Raw genomic sequence first — 10,071 nt, forward strand, 5'->3', positions numbered from 1 at the left:
ATGAGACGCTAACTAAACCAAATCCAATCAATGACTTGACTTTTCCCTGGAAATGCATCCATCCCGTTTCTGCCTCATGGACAGGATGGATGCTAGAGAAGAGACACTGTACCTGCTGAGCAGGATGTGGGTCAAGCTGAAGGGTCTGCCCAACGCCCACCCTGTCGAACTGGGAGCTTTCTTTATCCTCTTAACCTTCATCTGTGAGTCCAAGTCATTTTTTTACTACTAATCTTCTTTATTCTTTAAGATTGAACTGGTCATGATACTGTTTCTTTGCTCCCCTGCAGTGATGGTGCTGCTCATGTCAGTTATAACTTGCCTGACCTGTTGCTGCTTTCGCAAGACCAAGGTGAAAGGGTCAAACATTTGAGCAAATCTGCACAGGCAATCCCTGGACATCTAACTCTCAAACCAAGCACCTAAACACTGGAAGCTTCACTGCAAAGCGTCCTCAACAATGCATAAAAGGCTTCCTCTGCAGCTCTCTCAAGCAAGCACCATGGAATAAAAACTTGGTCTGAGAGACATGGTATTATAATTAAATAAAGCAGAGATCCAAGATTCAACTCAGTGAAGCCTGATACAGGGTGTGTTCAGCAGCAGTGAAGAGGCCCAACCCTCACATAACAAAGGACATAACAAACAGAGGAGGATGTCCTGCCACTTTCCTAAAGCGGCCAGACTTTCAGGAGGATCTGCATTCCTCAGAGCATCCCTGCACTTTAAAGGACAACAAAAGCACCTCAGAGAAAGGCAGGGCCATCCCCAACTGTGTTTAATAATGTAGAAAAAAAATACACCGAATATAAGAGATTAAACATGTAGAACGATAAAAACAAACTGCAGAGCGAGCTGCATGGTGAGATGATGGGGAAAGCTGAACCGATTCATTAATGTTTTTCTAAACTTGTCTATGTGTCATTCTTAAAGAATGAGAAGTAGCAGCCAGACACAAGAGTTACAGTAGGTACGATCCTTCTGAGGCAAAGCTGTTCTCAAACCAAAGTCTCCCTTGACACACTGTAAGACTAGTCCACCCTCTGCTGTACATAAACTGAAATAGCATGTAAATAATGAAAGTTATGTTTAGTGTGCATAACTGCATGTTGTATTTGTGCAAAGGGGAAAGACATTATTGACACTTAGTGTTCCACTTACTTTGATTTGTATGCAATAAACAAAAGATGACTGTGTGCACCGATTTCCTCACTTACCCTTCTTGCTCACAGAAAAACACCATGGCTTCAAAGTCTGTCACGGCTGCTTTGTCTGTCTCCTTTTCATAGCCACGTTTTTGCTGCAGACAAGTTGTTCAGAGATGTTCACGAACCTTGAAATGACTGTGAATCTTTACATTTTCAGGGTTCTGTTGTCATGCTGACCTGTCTGCGGGCGATCTCCTGGCCAATGAGGAATTTAATCTGCTCCTTATCTTTCGGAGAGTAGTATGTGCGACAGGAGGAGGGCAGGCCATCTCTCCCTGCTCGTCCAGATTCTTGGTAGTAACTGGCCAGGGACTTCGCGAGGTTCCAGTGAGCTACAAACCTGAGGAGTTCACCAAAATATTAGCAAATCCAAACCCAAACTTAACAAAGCATTCAAAACTTCAGAATTATTGCCTCACCTGACATTGGCCTTGTCTACACCCATACCAAAGCTAATGGTCGCTACAATGACCAGCACCTTCCCCTGCATCCACTCACTCTGGACCTCTGTGCGATCTCCTGCCTTCAGACCTGCAGAAGCAGGATTCAGTTGTTTAAGCCCAAATCTTGGTGTTGTCTTATCTAACATATGCTTATGAGAAAAATGATCTCACCTGCATGATAAGGTTTGGCCAAGACTCCAAGTTTGGTCAGCTGGTAAGCCACAGTTTCACAGCCTTCCCTGGTCCGACAGTACACAATCCCACAACCCTGTTCACAAATAATACAAAGCTTAAAGAAACCAGGGTTTTCACATTCTTATTCAAAGGAAAATATCAGCTAGTACTGAGTGATATGCAAACAAGTATTTGATAATACATTAAAAAACTGAGTTTGATTGATATGAGAGTTTGGAAAATTCAATGTATCAGGTCATACAACAAAGATTCTAGAAAGATTCTTTTAAACTTGTATTTTAAAATACAGTGACAAAGATGTGCAGTGAACGGATCATTTTACGGTCTTCTGGGAGTTTCTAAATCATGTTAAACACATCTTTGACATTCCTGTACTGCATTGTACTGTACTTGGTACGAATTAGAGGGATTTAGGGATCGAAACATGTCTGAAGTTAAGACATGACACAACTGATTTGGGTACTATGTTTATCGGTACATGAAAAATATTATACCCAATATTATTGGCTGATGTCAGCTTGCCAGAGAGGTATTGGTATCAGCATATATCTTAGCTAATAAGTACACCTATTCTAGTTAGTCCACCCATCTTTGTTTTATTTTGCTAAATTGCACAAACAGATTTTTCCTCACATATAGGAACACAGACAAATATATACCAACACCTTAAGCTTTCCATGGTTATTCTTGTGAGATATTTCTGTTTATATCCTTTCAAATGAGTTGTTCTTTCTCTACAGCTCCAACATTTGTGAAAATATTAGGAAACACAACATACAAGAAGGAGCACAGGCACACGGGAAATCCCAGCATCCCAGAATCCAGCTTACTGACCTGCCCGTTAGACCCGCTGCCCATTGCCAGTGCTTTCTTAATGAAGTCATGGAGGTGGACGTAGGGGTTTGGCAGCAGCTCCCTGAAGATCACATCATAGTGCAAGTTACTGCGAAAAACAGGTGTAACAAAAGACAGTGGCACACGCAGCCTCAGGGACTTAACAATATCCTCTTGTACATTATTGGGTGCTGTCGCTGTCAGGGCCAAACAAGGAACCTCTGGCAAACGATCACGCAGTTCGCCCAGTTTGAGGTAGTCCGGCCTAAAATCATGGCCCCACTGAGAGACGCAGTGAGCCTCGTCCACTGCCAGGTAGCACAGCAGGCCGCGGGAGCACAAGCCTGTCAGGCAGGGCTGGAACGAGGGGGATGCCACCATCTCTGGAGTAATGTAGAGCAGCTTCAGCTTCGGGCTGCTGCTCTGCAGGTCGGTCAGGATCAAACGGCGCTCAGCTGCTGGGAGCTTGGAGTTGATGGAGCAGGCAGGGATGTTCAGATCTCTCAGGTGGTCCACTTGGTCCTGAGGAGAAACAGAGGAAAGAAGCAACACATAACTAAGACTGCACACATAGTCCTTCGTGGGGGTTTGCAGTACTAGATCAGAGCCTGACCTGAATCAGAGCAATGAGCGGGGAGATAACCAGAGTAATCCCCTCAGCCAGCACTGCAGGCAGCTGATAACAGAGAGACTTTCCTGCTCCAGTGGGCATGCACACAAACACATCCCTGTCACCTACAGAGAGACAACAGCAGTCACCATCCTGCCAAACAGCCTCTCCTTGACGACGACAACACTACCTGTGAGGGTTAAATGCATGAACTAAGCAGACTGATCGCTGGCTTACCTCTAATGACAGCTTTAATGACATCTTCTTGTATTTTAGACCTGAAATTATCGAACCCAAAGTGGCTTTTTAAAGCCTGTTTTAAACTTTTTGTCATCGTATTTTCGTCTGAGAACAGCCCTAACAAACTTCTGACGTCGTCGCGCACTGATGACATCATTAAAGTCGTCAAAAACCGAAACTAATAAAATAAACGTATGAGAAATTTTGTATTTTTGATCTCATATGATATATTTATATACTCCACTTAACATTTATAATTTGTTACACTTGTATTATTATTGTTATTGTTAAACTATATGCCGCGTGTTTTATTTGTTTTACAATAACGTTTTCTGATTGGTCCAGCTGCCTGTCTTGTTGGCGCTTCTTAGAGTCTAATGGCGGTTGGCAAACAATGGAATGGTGCATTACCACCACCAACTGAATCGGAGTGTAAATCAGGAATCTGACATCTTCCCTAACCCCAATAATTAAACAGTTGAGACAACTAAGTATTTTCACTTTTAACTTAAATTCTCAGTTTTGTTTCTCTTACTGAAATCTTTCTTATTGTCACTCTGATAAACACTTGACCCACAACAGTATGACAGTATGACTGGACAATAACTCTCAATGCAATACCTGTATATATACATTGTACAGATTATACAGATCCGTACATGTCGCTATTTTTAAGTACTCTATTTTCATTCCTATTTATCTCATTTCAGTGAGCATTCCATTGTCTGTCTGCATTGTTTACTGCCTGTTTATACTGCTTATTTTGCATTGCATTTTGTGCAGTATAACATAACATACTCAATTGTTTCTTCTTCTCCACAGAAAGAAAGTTGATGTTAGAGTTGTTCTAATTGCTCTTGAACGCTGTCTTAAAGCCTGATATTGAATAAGCTTGTTTTTTTAAAACATATTTGCTGCTGATCCATATACCACACTCCTATAATCCAGTACTGATCAAATCAGTCCAATGTAAATGGTCTTTAATGCATTTCTTTCTGCTTCCCAATCACTTCCCACTAAACGCTGTGTACATCCCTCTATACACAGCTACTTTTAAATACCTGTGGTTGAAAGTACTCAGATCTTTTTATTAACTTTAAGTAAAACAGTACCACAGGATATGAACAATCCAGTATTAACTTAAAGTTCAAATTAATCTAAGTGCCAAAGGAATGTTAAGACACCCTTTATAAAGATTTATAAACTGCAATAAATGACTAACAAATTGTTCAGTAATTTTTGGGTTGCTATGGCTTTTGACAAAAAGCCTCCTCCAGCAAGACACTTGTTTAAACTTAAATGTGCGAGGAAAGACAGAAGACCCCTTAAGTTTGCAGTTATAAATGTTAAGTCATTACTAAAGGGCAATGGGTTTCTCAGTTTGTAATAGCATGTTTTAACATTAAATTGTTTTTCTTTCTCTGCCACCTGATATTTGAATATACTTTTGCTAAAGCGTCCAGTGCAGCCCAGAACCAATAAACAGACCAAAGCTTCAGACATACACTTGGTGCGTTTATTATTCAGAGTGCATTCTCACTGCAGGATTGACACTGCACATTACAGTACATTAATGCTCAACTTTTTTTAATATATTAAAATACATTATGTGAGCAAAGGGTAACACTATAACCATAAAGAGAAAGTGGCAGCAACAATCACATTCATCACAAGCAGCATAAAGCATGGTCACATGGTTGAGCTATTAAATAGCACAATGATGGTCTTTTACATCAGGATCGCTGATTTCACTTACATTATTATAGAACCTGATTCATTTTACTTTATCATGATGTCTACTGGGTTGTAAAGGAAGAAGGGGGAGATGAAGGAAACTCAACCCCACAGGCAGGATGTGGAGCAGAGACACTGGTTTTTAGCTGCTGGGGACCTGATCACCAGATCCTTGATGATCTCCACCGTACCGAACAAGGGGAACAGCTTCTCAGTGAAGTGTTCATTGTAGGTGTAAATGTGGAAGTGTTTGTCCACGTCATAGAAGGACAGCTGGCCGCAGTCGTAGTCGAGGTAGATGCCCACCTTGCGGGGGATGAGGTCTGGTGGTAGGGCAGTGAAGGGCACGGTCAGCGCCTTCAGCTCTGTGCCCCTCTCCAGCCGCAGGGTCAGATACCCTGTGTTGGTGTTCAGCGACTTGAAGCCTTTCCTCAGGGCTGACTCTTTAGCCACTCCCAGCCGCCAGTCCCGCTCACCTACCTCCACTTCCCAGTAGTGGCGGCCGGAGCTGAAGCCCTCCACCCCAACAGCACACCACCAGCCATCAAAGCGTTGGTGGTAGTTGGGAACTTCCTTCCTCTCAAAGCCACAGCGCATCCTCTTCTCATCACAGGATATGAGCAGATCTGGGTTGGCTGTGTCTAGATCCAGAGTCACCTCAGCTACAAGGAAAAGTAAAGAGGCTTCAATTACCAAACCGGTTCAGAAAAGATTACACCAACTACAGTAAAACTTTGATTAAACAAACGCCGTACCTGCAGCATTTGACATCCAGTCCCACACTGCAAAAAAGCACAAAAACCAAGACTTCAGTAGTGAGAGATGATGATGAAACCAACAACACGATGATGTAAAGCTGATTTTACAGAACTGTGATGTCTGTGATTAGCCTAAGCATTAGCATGGCTAATATAAATATTCCTCGCAAAGCTGTTCCTTATGACATGGACATCATCTGCACTGAAGTGTTTGGATCCTGGTTCATCTCAAAAACCCAAATTAAGATTCTAGCTCCTGATCCCTTCCTTCATCATCCACCCAACATGAGAAAAATACTTACTTCACATAATATAATTGGATATGTAATGTTATTGTATAAAACACATCTGGTTTTCAGTATATCTCTCACCTGGTTGAGGAATGTAGGATATGGCACCTGAAAGGAGATATCACCAAAGTTATAACATTTCCAAATTTATAACAAAATTCAACTTGACTGAGTATTAATTTACAAACCGATCTTCTGAGTCCGCTGCTTCCACATGAGCCACTGCTGTGGTATGGTATCCTGCAACACACACAAGATGATTTGTGTCACACCTAAGCAACTACCTGATGAACCGCAGCTCAAAGTGTTGATCATACTCTGTGTATTATAACCTGGGCTCCTACCTTATCTAGACACTGTAGTATTAAAGTCCACATGACCAGCTCCATAGCAGTCAGCAGATTGGGCACACGTCCCCACCGCCAGGCTGACTGCAGGTCCTCCAGAACCTTTACCACAGGTTCACCAGGCCACACACTTTGCTGCAAGATGATCAACATGTTTGGCTTTGAAGGAACATTGAGGTGAATAGGAAACAAGGAATGTTTTTACGTGAGCTTCTCACCTCAGGCTGAGCTCTCAGGTCTTTGATCCAGTTGAGGATCACTGCCTTGGCCTGCAGCAGGTCCTGCTCAGTAATCAGATCAGGCAGTTTGCCCTCATCCATCTCTGGCCAGCCATCAGTCTGCATGGGCCTCTTCTGCAGACACAAAGGCACAGGCGTTCAGTGAAAAAAGCCTATCCATACCTTGAGTAAGCAGAGTTATATTGACTATAGGTGCTTCTTCAGATAAGCACCTTGCTCTCTAGCACCGAGGCCCATTGTAGGATGAAGGCCCTGCAGAGAGAGGTTGGCCAGGTGTCTTCCAGGTTCCAGATGTGCTCGAGGACTGAGGACCTCTGCAGTGGCAAAACAGCAATGGAAACATGGGATTGGTGAAGACAAAAAGACAGGTGAAGAGCTCAGTACTGTGACTTAACTGGTGAATATGATTGAGTTTAATATGTTTCTTACTTGGCTGACATTCAGTGGTCCAACAAAAAGAAGGTTTGTAAGTAATATTGCTGTTGCTCTTTCATGTTGTGTCAGGTTTCAACAGTAGTAATTGGTAGCAATATTTTGCTGCATATAACCTCCTCAGTTCAGACAAATCATCCTTGAATGTGCATGTTATTAGGCAATTCCCTACAGGTGTATGCTGTACACACACAGTTGCATGTGCATAGTGTATACACAAGAGGTTCTACCTGACACACTCGGCTGAAGTCTTTTGCCAGATCCACAACAAATAACTGATCCTCACACAGAGGCTCCCTCTCCTCCTTCTTCTTCTTGTGTGATTCCTGTGTGTGGACATTAAAAATAAAGGAGTTTCTGTGGGAAACGGTTTGGAAAAGGAAAAGACGTTATTTAAAGGACATCAGTGCTGGTTCACCAGTGCTTTAGAGAGTAATAAGGTCAGACTAGAAAGGAGGTGGTCACCGAGCCTAATCAAAATGCACATCGTGCTCTGTTCCTGTCAGCAGAAAAGAAAAGACACCCCTCCCCTCAGGGCTCTCTGCCTTGATTCATCTTATCAACAACTCTGCATATGGTAGCTCTTTTTTCTTAAATAAAACAAGGAAAGTGTGAAAGTTACTCACAAACCATTCTGACAAAACGTGTTACCTTTATCTTGGCTGTCAAGCTTTTGGCCGGCTCCAGCATGAAGTGAAAACACTGCATCATCCTGGCTGATCTGTAAGAGTCCTACGGTGAAACAAATGTTACTTCTGTGTTTTATACACAAGCCAAAAAACAACTTAAGATTATTTCTCTTCTTACCAGCCTTGACACCACAACACAGGACATTACATGCTAATAGAATTTACATGGATGTAATTAGTAATAATTGGATATAGTCTTTTTCATCAAGTGCTAAAGTGGAATATGTCAACTTGTACTTCTGAGATCAGCTTCCTGGTGGTAAACCTTTAAAGCTTTCTGCGTTGAAGCAGAATACATTATTAGTTTTGCTCTGCAAGAGGTGCCACTGTCTCATCCGACCGCTCGTATTCAGTCCTCAAAGGACACATTTTTGCAATCTGTGTCTGTGTTGACTTCAAAAACACCAGCATGTCATGTAAATCATTAAACCCATGAAGGAAAGTCACACAATTAAAACATAACATTTGAATGTAATCAAGGTCAAGGATGTTGTCTCCTTGTCCTTGCACTGTCAGGTATATAAATGACCTAATTAATAACATTTTCTCCTGTGAGACATGAGGAATGTGTCACCAGACCAGACCAGAGGTGATTATTAACTGGAGTAGATTCAAGCAATAAAAAGCAGAGCGTCTTAAAGGTGACTAACCCTGCATGCTCCCAGTGCAAAGCCTCGGCTACCTCACTGATCCTGTCCTTCATCAGTCCATCTCTACTCATTTCTCCCTTTGATTCACCCTCTCCATCGCCACCTGCACAAAAACACTGACTGTGTGTGTGGATGGAGATTCTAAACAAGTTCTTGTGCCAACCCAGACTGAGGAAGATGTGAATGACTGACATAAATAAAGCCTGTCTGTATGTTACTGCCTCCCATTTAAATCTAAGAAGCCTGCGTTTATCTGCAGTGTCATTAAACACAAACATAAACAGTCCTGGTTAGGCAATGAAGTTAATCAGGTTAATTTAATATTTTTTGCCTCATGTTAGTTTAGTCAAGCTATTTATATACTGTATAAAGTATGAAGCTTATATATTGTGTTTGAAATAAGTAGCAGGCCTGTTACTGAGCTAAAGCTAAAGTTACCTATAGAATTAGCTTATTTAAGATGCTGGAACATCGGGGACCGAAAATAAACAACAGGGAAAAGAGAAATGCTCCGTTATAAGTGATATACCGATGTCTGGGGAAAACATGACCACGCAGTTTTTGCAGCGCGAATGGCCCAGTTACTGCGCATGAGATAAACATATACATTATGGATGCAACCTGGCTCCTTGTGCATGGTTCAAACTTTATATCTATAGCTAAGCATGTGACAGAACAATATATTTCATACATTCATGCTGGTAATATCGTGTGACGCGCCCCTGCAGTGCGTCCTTCACAACAACACAATGCAATACGCTTGATCATTACGCGCACATAGCTTACCCCGCTCCTCACTGGGATGATAAAGTAAAGACGTTTTGTTCGCCTCTTGTCTTTGCCACCCAGGATACAAACCGTTTGGACTGTACTATGCTGCAGTGTCTGACCTTGTTTACATACTAGACTGGTCGGAGAGGTTCGGGTTTCTCCGGCAGTGACGAAAGCGACTTCCCTGTGGACAAGGCACGCAGCCATGTTTGTAAGGTCATAATGCTTTGTGTTTATTTTGATATTATTAGCTACTAGTTATACTGCAAATACAGATCTGACATACAAAACATCCTGTTTATAAAACTGAATGCATTTTGAAAAAATAAGTGTGGTGCTGTTCGTTTTATATTGAAAAGATAAGACTAATAAGAGGATATATATTTCTCAATGTGAAATTTATTATGCATTAACGTATCAAAATTAGCATGTGCACATGGATCTCCACTGTTTAGGATAAACAGGAAAGACTAAACAGGAAAGACTAAACAGGAAAAGACTCCCCTCAACTGGTTGGTATACAATATTTGTATGAAAAAATGCTACTATCTAATTGGTCCAAAACTGTTGGGGAGAAGCTGTGGTTTAGACTTAACTCTCCCGTCATTGGTCCCCCATTCTGGTCTGATCT

General features: G+C 41.9%; 2 protein-coding genes and 1 long non-coding RNA gene across 3 annotated transcripts in view; 1 reads left to right on the top strand and 2 right to left on the bottom strand.

Annotated features, from left to right (window-relative positions):
* LOC109958938 (uncharacterized) overlaps window positions 1–1,201 on the top strand; it is a 2,733-nt gene extending 1,532 nt beyond the window's left edge. The window contains exons 2-3 of the long non-coding RNA XR_002274746.1: window positions 85–203; window positions 291–1,201. This is a non-coding gene — a long non-coding RNA (uncharacterized LOC109958938). The remainder of the gene's footprint in view (window positions 1–84; window positions 204–290) is intronic.
* recql5 (RecQ helicase-like 5) overlaps window positions 1–3,676 on the bottom strand; it is a 10,419-nt gene extending 6,743 nt beyond the window's left edge. Inside the window, exons 1-7 of the mRNA XM_020597821.1 lie at window positions 3,528–3,676; window positions 3,294–3,415; window positions 2,681–3,202; window positions 1,823–1,919; window positions 1,628–1,739; window positions 1,386–1,548; window positions 1,218–1,300 (exon numbers count right to left, since the gene is read on the bottom strand). Of these exons, the coding sequence (XP_020453477.1) occupies window positions 1,218–1,300; window positions 1,386–1,548; window positions 1,628–1,739; window positions 1,823–1,919; window positions 2,681–3,202; window positions 3,294–3,415; window positions 3,528–3,624 (1,196 nt within the window). The 5' untranslated portion in view covers window positions 3,625–3,676. The remainder of the gene's footprint in view (window positions 1–1,217; window positions 1,301–1,385; window positions 1,549–1,627; window positions 1,740–1,822; window positions 1,920–2,680; window positions 3,203–3,293; window positions 3,416–3,527) is intronic.
* Window positions 3,677–5,032: 1,356 nt separating this feature from the next.
* Window positions 5,033–9,631, bottom strand: LOC109958824 (butyrophilin subfamily 1 member A1). Its single transcript, XM_020597751.1, has 10 exons — window positions 9,456–9,631; window positions 7,982–8,062; window positions 7,561–7,656; window positions 7,111–7,212; window positions 6,878–7,012; window positions 6,657–6,794; window positions 6,501–6,552; window positions 6,394–6,420; window positions 6,020–6,046; window positions 5,033–5,926 (listed from the first exon to the last, which is right to left on the bottom strand). The coding sequence occupies exons 2-10, from the start codon at window positions 8,039–8,041 to the stop codon at window positions 5,367–5,369; spliced, it is 1,197 nt and encodes a 398-aa protein (XP_020453407.1). The 5' UTR covers window positions 8,042–8,062; window positions 9,456–9,631; the 3' UTR covers window positions 5,033–5,366.
* Between the last annotated feature and the right edge of the window lie 440 nt (window positions 9,632–10,071).

This window comes from Monopterus albus, unplaced genomic scaffold (genome assembly GCF_001952655.1).
Source record: "Monopterus albus unplaced genomic scaffold, M_albus_1.0 scaffold35.1, whole genome shotgun sequence".
Classification (NCBI taxonomy): domain Eukaryota; kingdom Metazoa; phylum Chordata; class Actinopteri; order Synbranchiformes; family Synbranchidae; genus Monopterus; species Monopterus albus.